General features: G+C 39.9%; 1 protein-coding gene across 5 annotated transcripts in view; it reads left to right on the top strand.

Annotated features, from left to right (window-relative positions):
- Nucleotides 1-27,201, top strand: part of LOC116840565 — a 107,667-nt gene that overhangs the window by 41,011 nt on the left and 39,455 nt on the right. For all 5 annotated transcript variants that reach the window (XM_032807403.1, XM_032807402.1, XM_032807406.1 and 2 more), the window contains one exon: nucleotides 10,986-11,042. In XM_032807403.1, the coding sequence (XP_032663294.1) occupies nucleotides 10,986-11,042 (57 nt within the window). The remainder of the gene's footprint in view (nucleotides 1-10,985; nucleotides 11,043-27,201) is intronic.

Below are 27,201 nucleotides of genomic sequence, written 5' to 3'. Positions count from 1 at the left end.
TTTGAGACACTCGGGCGCTATTACCCTGAATTACCCTGCAGATTTCTCTCGTGTGGAAAAGCGAGTCCTGGCGAGAATCCTGGGAATGTGACTCAAGGACTGGCACTAGCCGTTGGTGCTGCATATGTAATTTTGCGCTTATGCCTTCTCCGAGAATTGCGAAACTCTCTCTCCCTCTCCCTCTCTCTTCTCCTTTTTCGCTCTTTCCGTCCCTCTGTCTGCGTCTCCTTTTCTTCCCCCTCTCTCTCTTTTCTTGCGAGTTTCTTGTTCGAGAGACTGCATTTTCTCTCCTATCACGAGCTCTCGTCTATCAGTCGACGTCCATAAATGCCGATCGTCGATCTCCCGGCTGTCGATCGGCGTCCAAGAATCCTGCACGCGCGAATGCGCGATGATCCGACGTCGCGTGTGCCGGATTTCCATGGGAATCCAGAACAATGTGTCAATTACGTGACGACGGTGCGAAGTGTCTCCCCCGCATTCCGACCGATATACGTTATTAAGATTCGTATCGAAGCATTCCACTATTTTCAATATAAGTATGCGATGTATAGAGTGTCTCTGAGCGTCTCGTGTACTTCTCGTGTGGATTAGGTCAAACTGACCACGATATTCCCCCACCATCTCGCGAACGAGCATGTAAAATTTGGTGTTATTAATCAGAGAAAATTGGTCACGCGCGATAATAACGACAGATGAGTTGTGATAGAGACACTCAAAAAGATGTTTTGCTGCTCCAGGTAGAATTCTAAAATGTCAGTTGAAATTTATCGCCGTTTTTTGTGTCTGCTAGAAGATTGTTTGCGGTACGTAGAATTTACAGCAGCAGCATTCTGATAATATCTGCGAGCAAATTTAGGTGGGTGTGAGGATTATACATTCGCTCGTTTTTCTTGTTTACTACAGTCAATTTTTATGAGAACTGTGACCGGCTTTAATATGAATGGGCGCCACACAGAGAGACTTTCTTGTTAAATTTCACGAATAGTTCAGACAGAAATTCTGTCTCTGTCATCTATATTGATTGAGTGCAAAACATATGCGATGTCGCAGTGTTTGCCAGTCATTTGTCCACACATCTTAGCCAATTCTCACATCTAGACAATTTTCGCTATGACTGCAAGATCATTTTTTGGAGTAAACTTGTCAAATAGATCAAACTGGACAAAAAAGTTCTCTACCATTTCGCGAACAATCGTGCAGATTTTTCATTATTAATTGAAAACCATTGATGTATCAATCTTCTTCAACTAATAACTCCAAAATCTACGCGGCTATTTGCAAAATGGTAGAGAATTCTTTTGTTCAGCTTGACCCAGTCACACGACGGTAGACGTCAATCTGCCGTATCGCGCAGTGATTTATTCGCCAATCTTCTTGGATTAGTAGCTGAAGATTTTACGCGATCGTTTACAAAATGCTGGGGAAATTTTGTGTTCGATCTAATCCGTGCGTAAACGAGATGTATGGCACGCTTAGTGCCAGACACCCTGTATATGAGGCGTGTCAAAGTCAAAGGACACTCTCTTAGCCATGGGCAATCTCTGTCGATCGCGGAGCCATGGACTCCCTGGTCGATTTCTCCGGCGTAAAAATATCACGTGTAATCGCGCCGTAAACCAAAACGGATAAATGTCACACGCAGAAATTGGCACTCGTCGGCTGCGTCGGAATTCCGAAAGAAGGAAAACACGCCTTGCATTCCCGATGACGAGTATATTGTGCAAAGCCCGACACGACGGAAAATTAATTACTCGCGATGAAGCGCGCCTCCGGGATATGCAAATGAATAATTGCACGGTATTCCAATAACGCTCCCTTAAATACGCCATCGTTGTGCGGTAAACCCGCGACAATTAACGACCCCGGTGTAGCATGCAGGCAGGTACATGAGGCGTATCGCCATTTCAGACGCGGATCAAAGCGTCTTCTCGCCGGTCACACACATCCGTCGGATATCCTTGGCACGATATTATGCTACGTGTATTATTATCGCGGCCACACCAAGGACCGCCGCCGCGGTGGTTACATTACCCAAATTTAATCACAGTGATCTCTCCGCGAGGGTTAATTCGCCGGGACACACCCTTGAACTTTTTAGCCGCTCGGCAGTCAAACGCCATTGATGCCTCGAGCGTGATTACCATTCTGGAAACTGGCACGAGCGGCCTGTGATTTATTTAAACGAGTCTCGTGCTAGTAATTTCGAAAGGATGGTGCAAGCCAGACGTGTTATTCGGCGGACCGATTGCATTTTGAAACACACGCGCAGGGACGCGCACGAGAATACGCTCGTGTTATTCGTATTGCAAATTTTTTCTACATATCTTTTTGTTTTTTTTTTACGCTTTTCTCTCTCGTAGCAGTCGGCGAATCGAAAACCGAAATTCGGCCGCTTCACGCAGACGAAGGGGAAAAGTAAGGTGAAGAGTAGAGTGTTTGTTAGTAGTATTAATGGAGTATTTATTTGTTTTGGTACATATAGACCACTTAGCGTGCTACAGCTTTATTGCAATATACAGCTTTATCGAAAAAATGAATGTGTACACGGGGAAAACAGTTTTTTTTTTCATACAAATTCTTTTCAATTTCACTATGTTCCCACACACAGAAAAATATGTACTGCATTCAAGTAAATCTCACTTCAAGTATTTTTTAAGTTTATATATCTACAAAATCTATCACAAGCTCATCATAGGCATCAAATTTAATTAAAATACATTTTTAGTGCTAGTAAGTTTAGCATCACCACTAAGCTTATATTCCGAAATGTCCTTTTTGAGGAATATTTTACTGAAAATCTGTAACATATGCAACATGAAAACTATAGATTTTTAAAATTTAATTTAATTTAATTTTAATTTTAAAAATTTTTTAAAAATTTTTCTCGTTGAAAGATTTTTGGAATATAATCTAAGGACATCAAATTCAAACAAAAATTCGATTTGCTCAAATTAATTCTTTCTTGGACAAAACTTTACAATATTTTTGTGAAAAAAATAAATTCTTTTTTTGAATACACGATAGAATGAGCTTCTCCCAAGTATGTGATGAGTACATTTTAAGACTATTATATTGAGAAAATATTTTTTGTTAAAGATGACCGTTACTTAAAGGAAGAAAAGTAAACTGAATAATCGTTTTTCTTAGCAGTAGAATGATCTTTTTCTGTGTGTATAGGAACAGATTGTCAATAAGGTCTGTTTTGCCAAGGAACACAGTAAATTTGGCTGGAAGCATAGCGGAATTTTTAGTGGCATATTTCGGTTCCTGAAGCATAAACAGCACCTATTGAATGAAAGGACAGTCAATTACTGCAGAATGTCGATCGCTTTCTTGGTTATCAAATTCTCTAGTAATTTTTTACTATAAATTTTTTCTCTATATAAACATATGTTTTCAATTCTATGAAATATTCATGGACTGCGCTAAAAGAAGATAAAAAGATGTTTTCCTACGAAAAAAAAGAAGACAAAAATAGAGAAGGAAGCGGCGAAACGTTTCTTAAAACGTTACATGAACCACGTTCGTCTCCGACTTGTTGATTTTCACGTTTGCATATTCGTAAACTTAGTCGACCCCCTTAACTCGGGCAAACTCCAATAGCTTACAATCATTGCATAACAATGAGCCAATTTACACGTTTAATGGCGAATAAATTTTAATTAATACCAAGTCCCCGCTGCGCGTGTTCCGCATGCGGCGCGAAATGCAAACTGTGCGCTTTTCGCCGGCGAGGCTGCGCGGCGGCCCTGCATAGAAAATTTCCGCTTGCTCTCGAGCCGGCGGCGGCCGGGACGTTATTTGCGTTTTTGAATGGAGCTGTAAACGACGCCGCGGGCGAGCGCGAGAGACGGTGAGAGGCGATCTCGAGATTATAGAAAGTCTTCAAAACGGCTCTTAACACGCGCGCGCGCGCTCGCGCCGCGCAGCGTCGCCGTTGAGAGATAAAGTGGAGCGAATTAATACTCTTCGTCTTCGTGTAAGCTAGAAATATCTGGTTTTACGAATTCATTAAGGTGGTCCCATCCGCGCCGCGGCAGCTCGCCCGTCCAAACTGCGATCGCACGGCCGGAACGAGAGGACGGAAAATATTCGGACATATCTCGCTTGTTCGGGAGCGACGAGTATCCACGAGGTTCGCGATATCTAAACATCGAACGCGTGTCGCAATATTTGAGCGTCCCGACATTTGAATGTCCAACTGTCAAAATAGCGGCCGAACGCTCGTTCACGAGCGAACGGTCGAGTGCGTTCAACGTCCAAAGCTTAGCCAAATATCTAAAAGGGAGAGAAAACAAAACGCACACTAAATGAATTATCCAAACGCCACGGTCTAAATGGCTTCAGTGAGCGCGAAAAGGTGTTAAAATATTGAAACGTCCAGGTGTGCACGAATGTTACAATGTCAAATGACTTTACGTCCAAATGTCCACCCACGCTGCAATAACTAAGGAACAGTCAATATTTACTCAGTGGATACTGACATGTTTACTCTTGTTCCAATATAAAATATTTTTCGGATGAGAGAATATACGTTTTCTCAACAGCTCGAGAGAACCTTAGCTTTTCATGAAAACGATCGTTTATTCTATTTTTAACCATTTGAGATATAGTGGGAACATGCCGTGTTTTTTTCTTCATTCAATCTTTGTGATTTTTTAACTATCTTATACCGGCAAACATTGTCGGCCATTATTATATACTTTCATAAACATAAGGAACTAAAAATAAGGAACAAATAATCTAAATGTTTAATTGTGAAATTATTACAAGCAAATAAAAAAGGCATCTTTTGCAGACGAAAATCATTTTAGAATTAACTATTAAGAATCAATAGATTATAACAGTTTATTAAGAATAATTAACAATATTTTACACATTCTTTTCAAAGTTTTCTGCTCCATTTTTTATAATAAACTATGTAAATATCGATAAGATATTTGCTGTAAATTTCTTGTCGAAAACGCAAATGCCTTTTTTAAATATCGAGGAAATGCCGTCGTTATTTTCAGATAATGTTGAAATTGCTAATTTAATTTTTAAAACTTATGATCGTCATATCTGACCTGCTATTTCGAATTGTAATCTTTTGACCTCAAATTCGTAATCAGTCACCCCGAAATCGCCCATATGTCAAATTTGAAGAAACTTTACCGACAAACAAAATGTATGACTCAAAGAGTTAGATGAAAAAATTCATATTGAAGTAAATATGTCATTATACCCGTCGCAGGTAAATGTTTACTATCTTTTAGACATGTTTTCTCTCAGGTGTGGTGTTACATTTCGCAACAAATTTGCGAGTATCAGGTCGCACGAGCGGCGGGATCTTTTCTGCGCAAAATAAACAAGTATTTAAATACTGTGGATTCGTCGCGTTCTTCTTCTTCTTCTTCTCCTTCTTCTTTTTCTTTCTTTTGATTTTCTCTTTGTCTTCTTGCGACACGCTTATAATTTCGGCTGCGTCCGCTCGCGAAGTGTCGTCGCTCGCTCTGAAGGCTCTCACTAGGACGTGGGGGGCAAGAAGAGGGCGTTTGACATGAGAGCGTGTGGCAAAGAGAGACGAGAGAAGAAAGAGAGAGAGAGAGAGAGAGAAGATAAGAGAAGAAAAGAGAAGCGAGATACCAAGTGGACAGCAGGAAGTCGACGGGGACACCACGCGTGGTTATAGTCGCCTTTCATTTGCATACGTCATAATGTAATTGGCTACTTCGCGACACGTTCGGCCCGTGCATCCATAAAGTATTGCCACTGATAGCGGCGAAGTCCCGACCTTGCCGCGCGAGACGAAGATGCCGTTCTGAGAACGCATAGAATGACAATGAATATTAATATCCTCAATTTTAAATATTAAACGCACGTCGAGAACATTGCTCTACGGTTAGTTTTTAAATTAACATTCGCTTTAACTAACCTCGCCTCGGATAATGTTGACAGTTGATTGATTAAAATTTTCCTCGATTGCTAATATAATCGGCAATTATCAAAATCAATTCAACTTAAGATTTAATTATACATAATAATTAATTGGATAATTTAATCGATTTATGAGACTAGTTATTAACTGGACTTTGATTAATTTTATAATCAATTAATTAATAGATTAATAAATTGATTAATTAGGTTAATTGAAACAATTATGTAATGATTCAAACTGTCCTAACAGACAAATCATATTATACAGAGAAATATTTGTTAAGTATAAACATTTAACTTGTTATATTGTATTATTATTATTTTATGTTTAATAAAATATAAAGTTATGTTTGCAAATCAAATTTAAATAAATTAAAATATGGTTTAAATTGGCTTACGTCAAAAAGAGCCTAATAAAGAGTTAATAATTAAATTCTCTAGTTGATTAAATTATCCTGATTACAGCTGAGGGAAAAATCTAAAAAATAGAAGATTTTTATTCGATGGTACTAAGAACGTGTTTTCTTACTTCAAAGTTTTTCTCTTCAAGTAGAACAAACAATTGTTTTCAAAAGTAAGAAAAGTATCATTTTTAGAAAAATGCATATTTTTTTGTTTATAAAAAAAACGTTTCTCAATGTGAAAATACAATATAATATATATATCAGTATAAATAAATATATCATTGATACCTAACGAATGAACATTTTTCCCTTCAGTATATACGATGAGTGATTAATTTTGTTGATTGATTCGGTCGAACAAAATTTCAGTCAATTAATGCCTAACACTGACCCTGGCTTAGCCTCGCGAGAGCGTGATGGGGCCCCAAATATTCACGTAACGCAACGATTGAAATGCAGAAAGCGTAATGCAATGTCGCGTTTATATCTCGCATCTCTCTCGCTGTGACGTGAACGCATAACGTGATGTAAACGCAGCGACGTCCTTTTGTTTTCTGTTAAGGCAGAAATTTCCGGATTCGCGCGCGCGCGCGGCGTCCGTGAAGGGTCGTTTGCAATTGCCGCCGGTGGCTCGCGACAATCAGGACGTATCGGCTCCGTGGGCAATCAATCGACATTCCACGTGTCGCTGCGAATAATTCCGCCGTTGAAAACATGATCACGCGCGCAGACCGTATCCGCATTTAAAGTCCGTAAATAATTAGCGCGATTAGCGCGCGTTCCGTTGACACGCCCGGTCACGGCGACGGTCACGTGCGTGTGTATCGAGGTCTGACGTCACAGGCGCAATCCGCCTGATATTCAGATGCGTACGTTTCGACGATTGCATCGGCGAAGGAAGATTGCGGGCGAGTTAATCAACAACGCGAGAAGCGCGTCTGATGAGCGAGCGCGTGTTTAGGGACACGCGAGTGTACATAGCGGATGCACCGTACGCCGATTCACGTTATATCATAGTGAGAGTACGACGTTTAACACTGACTTTCTTCGGATGCCGCGGTCAATTTAAACGCGCTTTCCATCGGCGCGAGCAGCGACGGATCAATCGTGCACGCGTCTAAAAGAGATCATCCGGATGTTCCGCGGGCTGAATGTATCAAGATGCACGGAGAGACGAGGTCTCTTAGAGGACTCGTGCTGCTTACTTTTCTCTACCTCTCCGCGTCTCGGCCCGACATTTGTCCCTCTCTTTCGAGTCGCGTTTGCGAGGTGAAAAACGAGTCGTCTTTTCTCTCTTCGGACAGACAAGTAAATTCAACGGCAACTTTACTACACTTAAATGAAAAATACCTGAAAAATAACAGATATTTATTAACATAATTACTTATACTAATATAAAATGTTTTTTTAAATAACAATATACATATTTTCTTAAAAATTCTTAGCTTCTCATAAAAGCAACTGTTTATTCGATTAAAGGATTTAGATTTAAGTTTTATTTTTTTATATAGTATAATATATTCTTTGTATAAATATACTATATAAACTATATAAATAGTTATATTTATTTTTCTCTTAGTGTACCTGATATTTGCAAGTTGTGTCTCTTTTATATGGCACTCATATTTATCAGTGCTGGATATTAATCGATTAAATTTTTCTTCAACTAAAATAATCGTCAAATTAATGATTAAAATAAATAAATCGTTATAGATACAATTACAAATAATTTGATCTAATGTTGAAATTAATTATTAATCAAACTAAGGTACTAATTAATAATCAAATCAAAGTTGGTCAGTAATTAATTTCATCAATCGATGAAATTATTTATGATTTTATATATATATATATATATATATATATATATATATATATATATATATAACGATTATCTTTTTGTTTATTAATTTGCCAATTTAGTAAAAGAAAATTTTAATCGATTAATTCCGAACATTAATGTTTATTATATAGATTAATAAGATAAAAATACGAAAAAATCGAAAAATACAGTCAAAATTTACTAAAAATTTATACAAGTCCCTTCTCTGTATTAAAATTTTCTAAATTTATAAAATTCAGAAACTGATGGATGAATTCGGGAAATTTAGAAAATTTGAAGAATACACACACAGAGAGAACCTTTAAAGAATCGCGCTCGCGTGTTATTCGCGTCACAGTTTCACCTTCTATTGTTTATCTGACGGCCCATAAATATAACAGTTATCTCTCTTTCTCCTCTATCAAATATCTAACGATTATCGTGGCGTCAAGTCTCCGAAGTTCTCCATTGGATTAGAAAGACTTTTCACCGCTGCAATTCGACGTGTCCTCCATGGCATTCGTCGTCGATCTGCGACGACTCACGATCGTTTCTTCGACTCACGATCGATTTTACCCGGGCGGCGCGAGATGCCGGAGGAAACCTCCGGCAGTGGTATTGCTTACTTGTGCGAGGCCTGTCTTAGAACAGGTTGCGGGCTTAATGGGTCAGCGAGCAAACGCGTGTTCTCCAATCACCGTGTGGGATTGATCGGGCGAGAACGCGCGAGTTTGCCGCGCGCACCTATCGTGTAAATAACAATCGAGAATAAACGGCGGAAAATAAGCGTCTCGTAATTGAGCAAATACTCGTTTGGGAGGGGGGGAGGGGGCAAGGGGCAGAAGGGGCCCGACGTGACACATCTCTCCTCCGTTGCGTCTTCTGCGCGCGACGAGTATTATTCTTACTTTCGCGATACTTCGCCGACGACGTCCTACGAAGAAAGGCGACACGGTATTGTTGAAGACGTGATAATAACGCGCACATAGATATTAATCGAATAGAAAAGATAATCGAACACCGTATTGCGACATTTAATTGAAAGACACGATATCGCGTGTTATTATAAACAATTACTTGAATAAGATAAAAAGAAAAAGATGTAATGAAATTTTTTTGCGTTAGTTATTGTCATAAGTGCGGCAGTGGAATATCTTTGAAGATTTCAACAGATATTTTTATTTCTAGATCCATTTCTAGATTATTCCACTTTCGTTAATTATTATCAAAGACACAACATCTTCGAGAATCTTAACAGATATTCTTGTTTCCAGATCTTTTGTGTGTTATTGTTAAAGGTGTAACAGTGAAAGATTTTAAAAAATTTTAAAAAGTTTTCTTATTGCGTTAATTGTTGTTAAAGACGTTGTAATGAGATATCTTTAAAGATCCTAACAGGTTTTCTTATTTTTAGATCTTCTTTTTGCATTAATTATTGTTCTTGAAATCGTAATAGTGAAATATCTTTTAAAAGTCTTGATATCCTTATTTTCAAATCTTTTTGCGTTAATTATTATCAAGGACGTAATAATAAAATATCTTTAAAAATTCTAACAAATATTCTTATTTCTAAATTTTCTTTGTGTGTCAATTATCGTCTCTAAGTCCCGATAATGAAACATCTTTTAAAAATCTTGACAGATATTGTTATTTTCAGATCTTTTTTGCGTTACTGTTAAGACTATAAAGACGTAACAGTGATATATCTTCAAAGATCTTAATAGATATTCTAGATTTTCTTTTTACGTTAATCATTATCCAAGACGCAGAAACGCGATATCTTTAAAGATCTTAGGAAATACTCCTATTCCCAGATTCTTTACAGACGGAACCTTTACAAATACATACGTACGCAGAAAAAGAAAATATTCTTGTGTGGAGAATATCATTATCCTTGACATTTTAAAAATTAGATTAATATTAAAATGAGATTATATGGCGTTGAACAAAGACAAATTAGATTTTAATCAAGATGAATATAGTCAAATTAACACATTCATTTTCTCATATATCACCAACAATATTGATTATCTTGTTGATCATATTGATTGCAAATCTTGTTTATATATGAGAAAATTATTGTGTTAATTTAACTATACTCGTCTTAATTGAGGACTAATAACATATAACCAAGACTATTAATATTGTAATATTCTATGAGAAAATAATTGTGTTAATTTAACTATATTCGTCTTGATTGAAGATTATAATTTATCTTCGTACAACGCCATGTAATCTCATTATAATCTTATTTTCAAAATGTCAGCAATAAAGATATTCTCTTCTAAGATATAAACAAGAACATTCTTTATTTCTGCGTCATATACCGGTCACGTGAGCGATACAATAATCTCGCGCTCACAACGGTTCGCATGCCGATGATATCGTACGCGCGTACAATTGAAAATTGCCCGTCGCCGAAAATGGTAGCACGCTGGAAGCGGAGAAAAAAAATTCGTCGTTCGTGCGAGTAATCGTAACGATCAGGCGCGCGCACGCGAGCAAGCGCCTAATTCCGTATTCATCCTTCTCCACCCTGGACAGAGAGAATCGGAGGTCACGTCGCATAAATAACTCCGACAGTCAAAGGGTTAATTGTCGCCGGGCCGGCTATAGTTAATGCTTATAGTTTAATGTCCGTCCCTCAGCGGGGAAGGTCGCGATCGCCTCGAGGGCACGTAACTTTACGACGTGACCCGCATTAATAATCGCGCCCTCCGCTCTGTCCCCCACTCTGCCCTCCCCCGCTCCTCCTCCATCCCCCCTTCCCTTCCTCTCGATGCGATGTAAAACGGCGGTCACGTTCCGATCTCACTCGGCTCTTTCCTTATCTGTTGCAGCACTTTCCACAGCCACCGATGTGGGAGATGGGCATCAAGGGCACGAAAACGACACCGGTGAGTGAAACTTCGATGTCTTTTACGTAGTAGGAATTCTTCCGTCGGTTCACCGAATCGCAGTCGATTCTGCCTCGACGCGACGGCCCGCGTTCGTTCTCGAATTTCGGCCACGAAAATCTCGAACGCTCCTCCTGATCCTTCTGCGACCTGGGGCTGTGCAGCAAATGCGCTGGCACGCCTTTTTGCTTCTTAATAGCATTCTATTTACATGAGCGTCACGTCGGCACATCGAGAAAGAAGATATCTGAAGAATAACAAAATGTTTATTCTCGATGTTTATTCAATAATATCACTTACCTTGTTTTTATTTACTTACTTTATTTAGTTTACTTTGCTTTATATACTTGACTACATGAATTACTTTGCTTTTAATTCGATTTACTTACTTTATTTTACTTACTTCACTTTAATATACCCATTCATTTGAATCGAACCTCTTTCATTTATAAATAAGATAAACTGAATTGCTCTCCTGAGAAGTTAAGGTTTTAAGAACATTTACATTTTCTTATTTGAAAAATGCAATTTAGTATGTTATCAGTACCTAGCGAGTAAATATTTTGTATCTTTTAGATATTTTCCTCATTCATTTGAATCAAACCTCTTTCATTTATAAATAAGATAAACTGAATTGCTCTCATGAGAAGTTAAGGTTTTAAGAACATTTACATTTTCTTGTTTGAAAAATGCAATTTAGTATATTATCAGTGCCTAGCGAGTAAATATTTCGTATCTCTTAGATATTTTCCTCTTAGTGCATAAACCCGTTTCAACTCACTTCAGAATCGGAAAGGCGCATTTAGCGTTCGCTGTACGTATGTGTGTATATATGAGTGTGTGTCCAGAATACGGCCTCTGAACTTTCGCTTTTCGCGCGGTATGAATATTCACAATCGCGATGTTTTTCCCTCTCGATCAAATTCCTCCATCAAACGGTCTTCTAGTAACTCATGTTATTTACCGGCGCTCCCGTCCCCTCCCCGCCCATGCTTGCGTAACTGCGTCCGATCGTCCGACCCCCCTCCGACGTGTCACCGAATGCAACCGGTTGTTGCATCCATACGCTGCGCTTCCGACACGCGGCTGCGACTTAATTCCGATGTTTTCGCGCGCGACGCGAGCGGCGGGGAGCGCGGATAGAAAAATCGCTCTTTTCCTCAGCGACGATAACGTGAAGTATCTCGCGCGACCTATCGCGCGAGATTCCCACTGAATCTCGTTCCCGAACACGCGCAAGATGTCGGCTATTTGCAATTTTAATTCGCGGCACTCGGCGCGAATCGCGAGAGCGCACTCGCGCGTGCAAACGACGAGCGAGTAACGGCGTAACCTCTCGCGAGGCCCACCTCATCGATCGACGGCGGACCAGTTTCCGCAGTCTGGCCACGTCTCTCTCGCCGAAACCCCGGCAAGAAATCGCGAATCGCGAATTCGCTTTTCTCTCGGCAGAAGGAGGGAAAAACGAGCGAGTGAGCGAGCGAGCGAGCGGATGGACGGACGATGTACGCGCGCGCGCGCACGTACGTGAAGACCGCGGGGAATTCGTGAGGAGACATTTCGTCGGCCATGTTCGCGGAGATTTGGTCCAGGGTCGACTGGTCCAGTTTCCGAGTGAGCGGCGAGATTGATGCTAGAATATTATCGGCGCGCAATCCGCCGATTGATGCACTCGCGACGTCGTCGTCGACGTCGTGCTCGTTCGTTCGGATCGCGAATCATTCGCCGTTAATTCACGATAAGCTCGCGATATCCGGGGCATTAAGGACGCCTTTTTTCATGGCGAATCCGTCGTTTCCGCAACGGTCGCAGCTGCGCCTCGAGAAATTCTGTCATTAACCCGCGACACTGAGTGATTAATTAGCGCTCAAGAGCGAGAGAGAAAGAAAGAGGGGGGAGGGAGGGAGAAAGAGAGGGAGAGACGGCAATTCTTTCCGCGAATATGCGCAGACTGGTTCAATCTCGCGTAAATAAAGATCAGCTACGCGAATGTAGTTTATATTACGGTGACGGAGCACCTGTCATAGTAGTAACGGCCGGGCATTACTATACGTACACGCGAACACACAGGCACACACACACACAGACAGACAGACAGACAGCGCGGGCACGTGGGCTTTTTGCGTTGTTAGCTCTGCGCGCACTGAACAATGAGTCATGGCGAATCGCCGTAGGAACTGATTTCTCACAGACTTTTGTAATGAGAAAAAAAAGGAGTTTATGTAAGCGCGAGCGCGCGCATGGGGCACGTTGTGCGAGGATGACATAACTCGCCGAATGATAGATAGACCCCCCGAGCGAACTGAAGTTCAACAAACAACGAAGGAGCCGGTAATTGCTCGAATGTGCCTTCTCCCGAGGCACGGAGGTACATGCGCGAGACTTCCGCGTTCGTTCTTCACGGAGATACCACTGCAAAAAGCTTTATGCTAAATTTTGCGCATCGCGCACAAGCTCCAATTTTATCCACTCGCTAGTTTTTGCGTTAATCGGACTCAAGGCAGACGCGTTTATAAATAACACAAGCTATCTGTACGCTGGAAAGAAAAGAACACTTGAATATTTATTTGAGAGATATGAAGTTTATTTCTGCAGAATGAAGTTTATTTCAGTGTAAATAAACTTTTATATCCCGCGCGAATAAATTTTCAAGTATTTTCTTCTCAGTGTACGCGTAGAGGAAGAGATGTTTGAAAAATAAGAATATTTATTCGGTGGGTGTTAACATGCTCGCTCAAGATTAGATTCTTTTATTTAAATAATAGATTAAACAAATAAAAAACCAAAATTTTAAGGGAATGTATCTTCTTACTTGACGTTTTTTATTTGATTTCCTTATTTGAAAAGAATATTTCATATTAGTATAACTAAATATGTTATTCTGTACAAAATCTTGCATTCACAGTATGTAAACAAATGTCCACTCTAAATTTTGTATCGAAAATAACTCATTCATATGTTCACTCGTATGTTATTTACTATTATGTACTAGTCTATACATAATGTAAATAACACACGAATGAACATATGAATGAGTTATTTTCGACACAAAATTTAGAGTGGACTTTTTGGAACATTTGTTTACGTACTGTGTACGCAAGATTGTTTACAGTGTATTCTGTACCCATCGAGTAAATATTTTTTTATTTTTTTTAGATATCTCTTTCTCTTAATGTACACTTTACATATAAAATATGTACGTGTTGCAGATAAATTGTGTTATTGTAAGACTTAGAAAAAGTTCAGTATGAAACTGAATGGAATAGTCACACAAAATAGCACAACAATATTTTTGAAATTAACACACAGGCACATTAAACTCAACACAAATACAATTGTTGTATTTGATGTTGTAATTGATGTGTTTTTATAGTATACTACAAATTTTTCTTTGTCTCTCTTTCCTATCTCTTCTCTATTTCCTTTTCTCTTTTCTTTCCTGGTAAAGGCGAGGTGTAGATTTGAGATCTGCGTGTGCAAAGATTGATTTTGTCAATCTTCGCGCATTAGCGGCGAGCTGTCTGCAGAATTGTCGGTTATTTCGAATTATCGTGACAACGGACACGAGGAAACACAGGCGATGTGAGAAGGGGCGGGGGAAGGGAAGGCAAAGCGAGATAGAGAGAGAATTCTCCCGCGCGAGCGAGAATTTATATCCGCGCGATGTGTTTTTCCGTCTGCAAAACCGCCTTGTTGGAGATAAAACAGGAAATGTGCCGCGAAAAACTGCGTTATCAGAACGACGCGTATCAGCGGCGATCCTTAAAATCGCGCCTAAGTTTTGCTAGGCTCAGACAGCCGCGCTTCACACTTAATCGTCTTGCATATGCGCGCGATACGTCGGATTGATAGCGGAGTTTAACGACGCGTTTTATAAGCCTGTCTTATCAAATCGAAGCAGTTTCGTAAGTCCTTTATCGTGTGTCGGGTTGCAAAAATCTGCGTCTATACGTCTAACTCTGACGTCGTAATGAGACAGCTGATCTCAGGTATGCCGACAGCAAAAATATCCAAAGATTAAAAACGTTTACTCGGTGGACATTAATAACGTATTCACTTAAGTCTATATTTAAATAGATTTTTGCATTTAAATAGATTACACAATTGCTCTTATGACAAGCTAAAATTTCAAGGAAATGTGCATTCTCTTATTGGGAAGGTATCTTATATGTTGGTATTAGTAAATATGGTATCAGTCTCCAGCAAATATTTTATTTCTTAGATATTTTATTCTCTCAGAGTGCATAATCAAACGAAAGTATCATCTTCGGCGATACTTGTGATTATCAACGAATATCGCTGGTGTTGAAAAAAAAAGAAATCGCAGGATTGCCTGCGACGTCGCAGGATTGTTGTTTCGGACTTTTTCGCATGTCTAAATTTGCCAATGATAAAAGCGCTTTCCTGTCACATCGATCTTTGCGTTGCATTCAATTTTATTGTTTTATGTAGGAATAGCAGGAAGGAATATGCATGTTCTGTATATATTTTGTTCTGATCTTTTGTTCTGTATATATTTTGTACCATTGCAATCTTTCTTCGAGTTTACTAACGGCGTATTAGAGTATCAACACCCGAGATCCGCCGTTCCACGAGCCGATAACGTAACTCGCGTCTCGATTATCGGTTCGCGATAAACGTCGTTTCGCGTCCCACCTGCGCAGGTGTTAAATGCGTCGTATTGCACGGTCGTCGGTAACAGCTGGGCATCACGAAGCGCACACGTGACATTATTTCTCGTTAAGCTTTCAACGACTGAAGCTTGTTAGTGCAATTGAAAAATGAGTCGGTCTTTCGTCCCGCTGTGTTTCATAAGTTGTACTATTTAAAGATCAGAACTCGCGTCTGGATTATCGATTCGCGATAAACGTGTCGTTTCCACCTGTATAAATGTTAAGCGCGTTATGTCGCACGCTCGTCGGTAATAGCCAGGAATCACAAGGTGCATCTGATTTTAGTCCTCGTTAAGTTGTACTATTTAAAGATCAGAACTCGCGTCTCGATTATCGATTCGCGATAAACGTGTCGTTTCCACCTGTATAAATGTTAAGCGCGTCATGTCGCACGCTCGTCGGTAATAGCCAGGAATCACAAGGCGCCTGATTTTAGTCCTCGTTAACGTTTTCAAAGACAAAAATCGGCTAGTTAGTGTTATTAGTATGTCATAAATGATGTAATTTAATAAATAAGTCGGTATTTCGCTTTCACCGCGTTAAATTCTAATGTTTGAAAATCAAAACCCGCGTCTCGATTATCGGTTCGCGATAAACGAAGTCCCATTCCATCTGTTGAGACGTTAAATGCGTCGTGTCGCATGCTCGTCGGTAATAGCCAGGAATCACAAAGCACACCTGACTTTCTCGTCAACGTTTTCAAAGGTCAAAATCTGTTAGTGTTATTAGTGTCGCGATACCAGCAATGCTATTCAAAAATTATCGGTCTTTTGGCTCTGTGTTAGATCATACTATTCAAGGATCAAAACCTTCTCAATTCCTAAAGATCAAGGACTCTCATCTGCGCTCAGCGGCGTCATTTGGCAGCAAAACATTCCCAACCCGAATCGTATTGTTTGACAATTAAGAAAGAATCTCTTCACACACACGTATAGTCTATTTAAAAGTCCGACTAACTTGCTTTCGTAGCGCGACCTTGCTTCGGCGGTGGAGACAGTGGCGGCTCATAACGGAGACTTCAGAATTAATAGAAGCAATTTAGCCGAGACTCAAATTCTGTCCTGAATCCGGCGTCGGTAAATCAGGTAATCGCCATTATCCACTTCTCGGCTTTTTCTCGCGCCACCGCTAGATGGCGCGAGATGGACTGTTCAACAGCGAAGTAGAGTTCCAAAGTCTCCGCTACGAGTCGCCACCGTGTTCATCGACGAGTCGAGATTAGAGTACGATTTATGCCGGAACGGCGGACTTTTACTTTTTGAATGGGGTGCGGCGAACTCTTGCCCTGCATAAGTACGTTTGCAAAGGTCACCGAATATTATTAATAATAATTCGATCGACGTCAAACGTCTGATGAAAAAATTCATCAGACTTATCTCCGGAAATCGTAAGACGCAAGTCTTCGGTCGTCAGGAACCGTTACGTGTTTCCATGAGCGATTATTCGGCCGTGAATTCCTTTCGTTTTCGATGTCACGCATCCCTGCAGAGTCGACCCTACGGTATTTACCGTATCGGCCGGCCGTCCTATTAACGCGAGCCGCCTGCCGCGGTTCAATTGTCGCTTAACCTCCGGTCGCGAGACGAGACGCGACAATAAATGCCAGCTGCGGCCAGCTGCGGCTTCCCGCCACGTGACGGTCACACGCCCGCCTCTGGCACACGAAACACACGAAAAGACGCCGCTTCCCAACGCATATCTTATTATTCGCTCTCCTGGCATCCGGCCGCGCGACATTACGTGGAGATTACACAATCCCGCGGCGCAATCTCCACGCTGACGTATCGGGCAGCCAGGAAAAACGACCGATCCGGGCGACGCCTGGAACGAGTGACGCACAAGTAAGAGTCTTGTGAAGGCACAGTGACGAGATATCACGAAATTTATATATTAAGATACAGTTCGGAAAATGACGTCCGAAATGCCGCGCAGCATTGCTCCACGAAAGACCAATTGCGCAAATTATCGCAATCAATTTGGGTGATGACTGGAAAGAGAGACGTATAAGTAAGAATCCTACACAGGGAGAGTTTTATAGTTTTTTTATGCTATAATGCAATTTTTAGTAGGAAAAATCCAAGAAATATAATTTTGCACGTTGATTTTCTACCTTAATTTATTGTCTTTCCGTTTCACATGTATGCTATTTATGCTTCAAAATGTTCTTTTTTCCTTTCTCTCTCTCTGAAAAAATTTGACAAGATAAGCTCCACTATGACGTCCTATTTCTGCGCTATTAAAAAACGCGGTAAAATTTTGTAATTAGTAAAAGGAATGTATGTAAGAAGAAGCTATAACATTCTTTCTGTGTAAGAAGGAAAAGCAACAAGAGAGATGTTAAAATTTACTTATTAATTGAATTATATTACTTAATTGAAAGAATATGTGACGAAAGATTCCTTCGTGAAATACGTTCCTAAAATATCAATAGGGATTTGACAAGTCATGTGTACACATTATTTATTAGATATTTATTAGAGTATAACTTCGTCGCAATAACGTGCCGCGCAACGTTGTTTCACGAAAGACCAATTGCGCAAATGATCGCGATCAATTTGTGCGATAACCGCGAAGAGAGACGCATAAATAAAAATCCTACGGAGAGAATTTTGCAGTAAAATTTTTCACAATCAGAATCTTGTCTCCGTGTAATATATTCTATTTTAATTTATTAAGTTTTAATTAATTAGTGTTTTAGTAATTCAATATATATTCAAGTATTAATTATCAAGTTTTGTTTAACTTTCCGTTTCACATGTGTGCAAATTAGAAATTGAAATCTTAACAAATTTACTATGCTTCTTAACTTTATGTTTGTTATTAAAAAAATGATAAAATTTTGCAATTAGTAAAAAGAATTTATATGAAGAGAAAGAAACGCTATAATATATATTCTCTCCGTATAAAGATCTGAAAATTCACGTCGAGAGAAACAGAGCTGAAATATATTTTGCAAACATAGCTGAAAGGGAGGGATTTTATAAATCATGTAGGGGAGACCGAGGCTAGAAGACTTACATTTTAGAATTTTAAAGTTACAACTTCTCAGCTGCAACTAATTGTTGTAACTGATTACATAAACATGATAAAGACAACTTTCTTCTATGTATTAATACCGGCTATGACTTTGTTAACTGTATATTTTGTTTTGTAATAACCAAAATATGCAGCAATAGAGCCATCTTGCACTGGATTTAGTTGCCCAATAGCGCAGGGTAAGAAGGTAAGGATAAAATATGTATCCTGATTAGTGGTTCCACAGTCTCCGCGAGAGGTCTTCACAGCCTTTCTGCCGACCTTTAATTATGGGCCATTTTTATCTCCGCCCATATGCTCCATTTCAATCATTTTATGTATGAAAATTGCATTGATCGCCAGAAACAATATATCATACACTTGTGAGAAATTTAATTCTAGCCAGCAACACATCGCTTATCGAATTTTATTTAGTCATGACGGAGAATATTGATACAAAATTTTGAGAGCCTTGAAAATTTACTTTGCTATTACCAAATCAGTTGTTCCTTAGCTGTAATATTATTCCGGTGTTAATGAAATTCAGAGAAAATTATTTATGTTTTAAAAGTACCATTTCGCGATCTTGTATCCACTATTTCTCTCAAGATAAAAAAGCGCATGAGCAACATACTGCTAGGGCCGTATAGCCCCAGTCTCTCCTGCACATTATTTATGAGATATTTATGAGATTTAAAAAACGATATTCATCAGAGCACGCCGTAAGTTCGTCGCAATAGCCTGGAGTGCCGAAAGATCTATTGCGTAAACGAGCATGTTGATGTGCCGATAATCAAAAGCCGCTTCGATCGTTGCAGTTCTGTCTCCCATCTCGGCCAAGCACTCCGGTGTTTATTCAAGTCGCCTGTAATCGGCCGAATCGCCGATGAATTATTGTACAGAGATATTAATCATTAACGAAAGCGCACCACGAACCGTCATCGGCGACGTGCCGCTTACGTCATCGGCCGATCACGTGTGCCTTAATGTAAATTCGCGCGCTCGTTAACTCGCAAGAGTGGCCGCAGTTATCGCGATCGGCGATCATAAACAATTGTGCAAAAATATTTACGTTATCGCCGGTTAATCGCTAATTAATGTAGTCGGATTAACGAGCGCTCGATTGACGGCGATCACGTGTCAAGCCGCGCGCTCGCTCATTTTCGAAAGCGCAAAAAAGACAGTCGTCCGTGGCGTGATATCCGTCATATCTGCCGCCCGCTCTCGCTTTTGCGATATCAACCGTGTACGGAACAGCAAATGAACGAGACATTTTCAAATCAATTTTTTTTTTCTAAGTATACATTTTTCTGAAACTTAAACCCTTTTATGAAAGCAACTGTTTATTCTATTTAAACGAAATAATTTAGATTTAAGTAAATATGTTATTGGTATATTTAGTATCCTATGTAAAAAAAGTTGTAACATTCTCTCCATATATGAAGAGAAAGTAACGAGAGATCTTGAAATTGACGTTGAGAGAATATGACGAAAGATTTCTTCCTGAGACGTATTTCTAAAACACTAAGGGAGATTTCACAAGTAATATACACATTACTCGAGATTTGAAAAATGATATTCATTAACGCCCACAGCAACGTCGTCGCAATGACGTCTGAAGTGCGCGCAACGTTGTTCACGAAAGACTTTACCGGCGAGTTAATATTTTTCAGACATTTTTTCTCTCAGTATAATATCTCACGCTACTCTTTTTTTCCTTTTCAACGATCGTACAGTTGAAAGGATGAACGGATGCCAAATGAGCCGAACAGAAAGAAAAGAAGTAAAACAGAAATCTACGCGATTACTAATATTCGACGTAACTCTCCCCTTTTTATCTTTTTTTTTCCGCTGCGTTTCGATCGCTGCAACGGATGTGTGGCTGAACGGATCCCCGAATCGCGCACTGACATCACCCGATAAAACGCAATTCCGTCCATCCGTATCTCTGTTGAAAATGACGAGAAACGTTATCGAGCTGACAGCATTCGGCTAACACGTGAAATCCGCATGTTCGATTCTCACGGAACAAAGATATGATCGTTTCGCTTTCGACAGATCGCAAAAGAGGACAGGCGCATTAGATCAATCGTATATGCACAACCGCCATACATTGTAGTTCTCTCTCTTTCTCTCTCTCTCTCTCTCTCTCTCTCTCTCTCTCTCTCACACACATTCCCCGCACTGAGGAGCTTGGAGGAGCAGAAGTGTGTCGGTAAATGAAACATTAACCTGAGAACTCGCGGCAGAGGTCCAAGTCATATTCCTCCTCCTCTTGCTCCTCGAATACGGAGACGCCACCGGATGCCAAGAAGTGGACGTGTCGTCGTCATTTAATCCACGCGTGTCCTCGCGAATTCGACGATTCGCGTCGTACACGAAAGGTCAAGAGGGCGACGTCAGGGGACAGGAAGGGAGGGGAGTCAGAGGGGCTGTACACGGCTTGCACGTGGTGCACGCGTTCGCCACGTGCGCTCTCGCGAACAGCTCAGGTTTCACGTCCGACGGTCGTGACGCTTTTTTCCGTCCACTTCGAAGGGATGTGACGCGTGTAATTGGCTCTAATTGGTTTACCAATTGCCGCGGCCAATTGAAAGTCGGTCTAGTGGATCCGCAACGCAAGCGTTGAAGCGCTCCTCCATGAGCGCGCGAAAACGAGATGAATCGCGCGGAATCGAACGCATCTCCCCCGCCCCTCTCTCTCTCTCTCTCTCTCTCTCTCTCTCTCTCTCTTTCTCTGTATGTGTGTATGTGTATCTCGAACTTACTCGAGATCCGGCAGTCGGAATTTTGAAAAGAGGAGCAAAAAGGAACGTCGTTCCTAACGCGACGCGGGCTTCCTCTTGGTCGTTTTCTCGTCCCACCCGGAAAGTCTGGTTTGCCTGAGAAGCACCGGGGAATCCGAACTTCGATTACGAGTGCGGCCTTCGAATAAAAATGCCGTCGGCGCGAGAGTTCAGCCGGCTGAGTTAGCGAGCGTGCCGTTTAGCTATTCTCAGGCTGTAAACGTTCGCGCCGAAAACGTATGCTGGAAACTCCCGGCGAGGCCCGGCGGTTATTAACGCCACGCGAGCCGTAGTTTTTCGGACATCCGAGCCTCCCGGGATATCTAATCGCTGAACGAGGAGCCGCCTCGACTACGGCGGAAACCATAACGGTTGACCTCGGAGCGCCTAGCAACAAGTCGCGTGTATGGGCAATGTCCTCTCGAGAGAGATGTGGTCCTCGCTCTTTGCACGAGGAGATGTCGGGGTACTTCTTCCAGCCGCGCGCGAAGTACACCGCCCTGAGCAAGATCAGGCGGTGGAGAAGGGGAGCTGGTCGCTTTGTCATCTCCAAGAGATGAATGCGTTGTACGTTCCGAGGCAAGAGAACCTCCGCGGCGATTAATCGGTTAACCACACTGAGAAAAAAATGTCGGCAACTGAATAGAGAGGGATCGGACGAAAATTCGAAGGGGAGGAATGATATATCTTTGTTGGCGCGAAAACATTCGGTGGACATTCAGTTGCGTTAAGTGGATGCCAAAGTGGACGAAAATTTCAAAGAACATTGCTGTGCCTTTGCAACTGAATTTAGAAAGTTTAACAAAATATACGAAAAACTTGCACAAAATTTCCTTTTATATCTTCTTAGATTTTCCGCCAATTTTCCATTTTGACAGTCGCTTCAACGACATTTTTCAAGCTTGTTGTTCACTTTAGCATCCTTTTACAACTTGGTTGAGGTAATTGGTCGTAGTTATGCAAATATTATCTAACCCATATGAAATATGTTCCGATAAAAATGAAGATGAAAATTTGATACATGATTGAAAAAATATAGACGGTACTGAGATTCTTCGCAATCGTTCAAGAAGTGAAGCATGGTCAATTTTTTTCTTTTAGAATATTCATTGATAAGTTTAATCTTGATTAATATATTAGAAATTTTATTTTATTATTTTATTTATCAATTATTTTATTATTAATTTATTAAAAATGAGTGAAGGAAATGCAACTGGTAAAAAATTGCTATTAAAAACTAGTAAAAACTAAAAACATTTAAGAGCTCATAAGGCTTGAATTTCTTTTGTTTTATGCAAAATGACATGTATGGACTATCCAGTAAAAAAAATAAAAAAATAATTTATTGAATTGGATCATACTTGCATAACTATGGCCGATTGAAAACAATTGACTGAACACACGGACAGGATTAAAAGTTTTTATATCTTTTCTTTTTCATATAAATTCTTACTTTTACTACTTTCTACACTAAAAAGTAAACCTACCCAAAAGTCACACTGCAATTTCTTTCTAATTTAGCACAAATGTAAAAGCACAAAAAATATTTAGATCATATTTTTTCATTTTGAATTTCACGTTTTATAGCTTTTTAATGTTTTTACTCCTATCATCAAGTACAACAAAAATGCATAAGAAATAAAATTGAATACAAGATACAATTAAATAATTTTAACAAAATCGGTATAGCTGAGACACGAACCATTCTAAATTTCTTTAGCCGAGATTCGAACCGTAATATTTCAAATATGTTCTAAATTAGTCAAAAATGGTTCGAATCTCGGCCAAACCGAGAAATTATTTATATAAATAATTTTTGAACTTTCTGAAATTTTTGAAATGTTTTGTGTAAACATTTTATTATTTATACAAATAATTTTACATATTTAACTTCATATTCATAATCAGCAAACTAAAAACATTTATATGTCTGTGAAACTCAAAATGGGCCAAAATGAAAAAGTATAATCTAAATATTTTTTATACTTTTACATTTGTGCCAAATTAGAAAAAAATCGGAGTGTACCTTTTAGGTAGGTTTACTTATCAGTTAATTTTTGCCGAAATCTCCAAGAAAATCTGAGGAAAATTTGCGAATCGTAAGACGTTGCGGGGCTCGCACAAACGACCGTGCAAACTCCGACGAAGTATTCTAGAAAATGTAGGCAGGCTATATCGAAGGCGTAATGAAGTCAATTACAGTTAACGATAACGAGATAACGTCGCGATCATTCAATTGAGAATCCAAATTGGAGTCTAACTTTTGATTGGGTTTATATGGACAGCTTGTAACAGAAAAATATCTAAGAAATAAGAAACATTTCTTCGATACTATAACAACACATATTTAGTTATTATAAAGTATTTTTAAATAAGAAAATATATATTTTTTTATTGAAATTTTTATATAAACATGAACTTAAACTCATATTTATATAAATTGCTGTTATTATTTTTTTCTAGTTGTCTATCTTAGTCGGATATTAATCAATTAAAATATTGATTGACTAAAATAATGGGTAAATCAATAATCAAAATTAATCAGTCGTCATGTATAAAATCACAAATAATTTCATCGATTGGTGAGATTAATTATTAATCAAACTTGAATTCGACTACTAATTAATACACTGATTAATAATTAATTCCATTCAACGATGAAATCATATTCATGATTACATACATGACGATTGATCAATTTTGATTATCGATTGACGACTATTTTAGTCGAGAAAAATTTTAATCGATCAATTATTTATTTTTCGCGAAGTTCAAGTCGGTTTTGGAACCGGAAATACTCGACAATGTCAATATTTGAGCATTTACTTCAGCCACTTTTGGTCGCTGACTCTTGTTCGATCCGTCCGGTGGAACACGGATCTCGCTCGAAGCGGTAACCCCGCAAGGCGGACTGTGTTTTGAACGGCATAAGATTTCAGGCCGAAATACGTGTCCGCGGGTAACGAGATTACGTGAACTTGAACGTGCACATTGTAACCCGAGGCGCGTGTAACCGCCGTGCTTGCACGTCGATGCGTCGCGCGCGCTGTTTGCCTGGCAGATTCTTCCACGACTTGTTCCCGCGTGAGAACTCTATCCGCTATCCAGCTCTATCGGAAAAAATTTTTGCACCAGCAAAATTGTCGCTGGCGCAGGAAAGCCCACGTCTTTTCCTGTTTGCGCGTGCTGTCGTGCGTACTTCATCGCGTGCGGAATTTAAACGAGGATATTCAGTCGCTGGGAATTAATGATGCATGCGCGCGCGCGAGGTGAAGGTGGCAAATTTCCTGCGCATTTCGAAAGTATTATCGCTCTCGGGGCTTTACTGCGCGCTCCAAGTGGCATTTAAACGCTCATCTCGTCTGGGGATTTAATTCCCTCCACCGTCACTCCCCAGTCGTTTGTTTGTTTGTAGATCGCATTCGAAATTCGTCGTTGGGACCCGCATAAATCGTCCGCATCTTACGATTGTATGCGCACGTGACACCTCGTGACTTACAGAATCGGCGAGTCCGTCGCGGTTTCTCAATCGCCGCCGACGACGACGACGAGTTGTGCAAAAGGCATTGCGGGAATTGTCCGCGAAACCTTTAATGCGCCGCCATCGATAACTTCCACCTTGCCTACCGTTTAATTATGGAGAATGAAACGCTCGTTCGAACGATCACGCCGTTACGTCAGTCGGCAACGTGATTTCGCCGCGTCGACGCTTTGTCGACAGTTGTAAGGATCTGCGGGCCCAACGAGGAAACTGGAAGGACTCCGTCTAATCTTGCCCGTCGCGAGGGACTCAACAGAACGATCGCGCGAGGAAGAACGTTGTGCTTCAATAAAGCATTAATCAGAAGTCCATTAGGCGAAAGCTCACTGTTCTTCAATTGCCTGCATCGTTCGTATTGTAAACAACTAATTATTTAGATAGTTCGACAATTAATTACACATAGAGAAATATCATCCTACTGCGATTGCTCAATTTACTTTCTTTTGAAGTAATGACTATCTTAAAGAATATTTTCCTTAATCAATATCCTGAGATATGTTCATCCACTATTCTAGGAAAACTCGTTATTATGTACTAGGAGGAAAATTTATTCTGTCCGCAAGAATATTATAAAATCTCATTGAAAAGAAAAAGTTGTTTCCACTCTGTGCATTTGGCAAAGCGAATTTTTCTTTTGATTTAGTATTCCCAATTGAAACGCTTAACTTACTAGGATTTGAACTATGTATATATATTCGTAATAAATTTAAATAAAATTGGAATGCTAAACGCTGAGATCCAGAATAAAGAGTGCGTCCATAGACACTTCACTCTTTCTTCAAAAGCTTTGAATATCCCAATTAATGATATACCGATTTTAAACTTGAGAAGATGAAGAATATAAAGCTGTCGATGTTTACGAGATAAACGATCCAATTATTGAGATTGCAATCTCAATAATGTATTACATTTGTTACTGTTTGTTGAGATTGGAATCTTTTGCGTTGTTTATCTCCCAAACGACTACGAAAATTATTTTGGGATTTTATATTTCTAACATCTATTTGTCTTAAACTTCAAATCAATGCATCATTTATTAGAATATTCGAGTCTCACGAAATCCCATGGAAAACGGGCAAAATTTGGCCGCACTTTTTGAGGATTTATGATTCACTCGAATGCAGTAGATATTCTTTTGTGTTTATTCACGCAATTCGCTCAACAATTAATTGTACATACGTTTACATCGTGAACAATTAAATTATTCGAACCGACCAAATCTCGAAACACTGAATCGTTCACCTAATAGAGATTCGTTCAAAGAATTCAAAGAATTCAATTCCTCACATTGTGAATAATTAATTGTTCACATGGTGAACAACAAATGGATCACATATCATGCTTGCATGTGCCTATACATCATTCTCGCTGGTGTGTGTGTGTTCAACCGATCTGTCATTTTAATAGCTTGACACACATAGCACGTTACATGATATCCAGATAATGGTGAGAATGATTAAGAGGATCAGTGGAGTTTTTGCTTAGTGAAGGCTTCAGTTGAGACTTTGTCGAGACTCAACGTACAGTCCGATTACGACGTGTTGACGTCGATAGGAATTTCATTAGCAGTAAACAGATTGTACAGCGTCGTATTCCCTTTTCCGTTGCCTTTAGTGGCGTAAAAGTTTTCGTCAGTAATAAAGCAGAATGTCATCGCCGATAGAGAGGCACTATTTCCAGCGCGACCTTTGAGACGTCCGCTGAACAATCTTGAAACGACATTTTCAATGTAACGCGCGTCCTGTTATTTTATCTCCCGCTTATGTCTTATTGACGTCGACGCGGAACGAGTTACGCTTTCGCGCACTCGGCCGACAGATCGCAAGGATAATCTAATATCCAGTGATATTAGACTCGGCGTTGTGGTTGCGACTTGGCCGCGAGTGACTCGAGCGGGGACAGTAGTATCCGCGCTTTGTTTTCGTAATGTAACGCGATAAAGCGCGATTATTAATTCGATAAACAAGTAATTAATTGCGTCATTAGATCATCGCGTTTCGCAAGAACTACGTAGGTTATCTGATTTATCTACGTGAGTTTGATCCCCCTGGATTTACACAACGTTATCTGAGATTTCAGCTCGTCGAAAACATCGCGTTAGGGCCCCGCAGTGCGCAGAGAAAAAAAACGGCAAAACTCGAGCG

The sequence above is a fragment of the Odontomachus brunneus genome, unplaced genomic scaffold (assembly GCF_010583005.1).
Source record: "Odontomachus brunneus isolate Ranch 3 - 2012 unplaced genomic scaffold, Obru_v1 Obru_scaffold_010, whole genome shotgun sequence".
NCBI classification, from domain to species: Eukaryota; Metazoa; Arthropoda; class Insecta; order Hymenoptera; family Formicidae; genus Odontomachus; species Odontomachus brunneus.
Note: the sequence above shows the minus strand (reverse complement) of the source record. Positions and strands in the feature narration are given on the sequence as shown.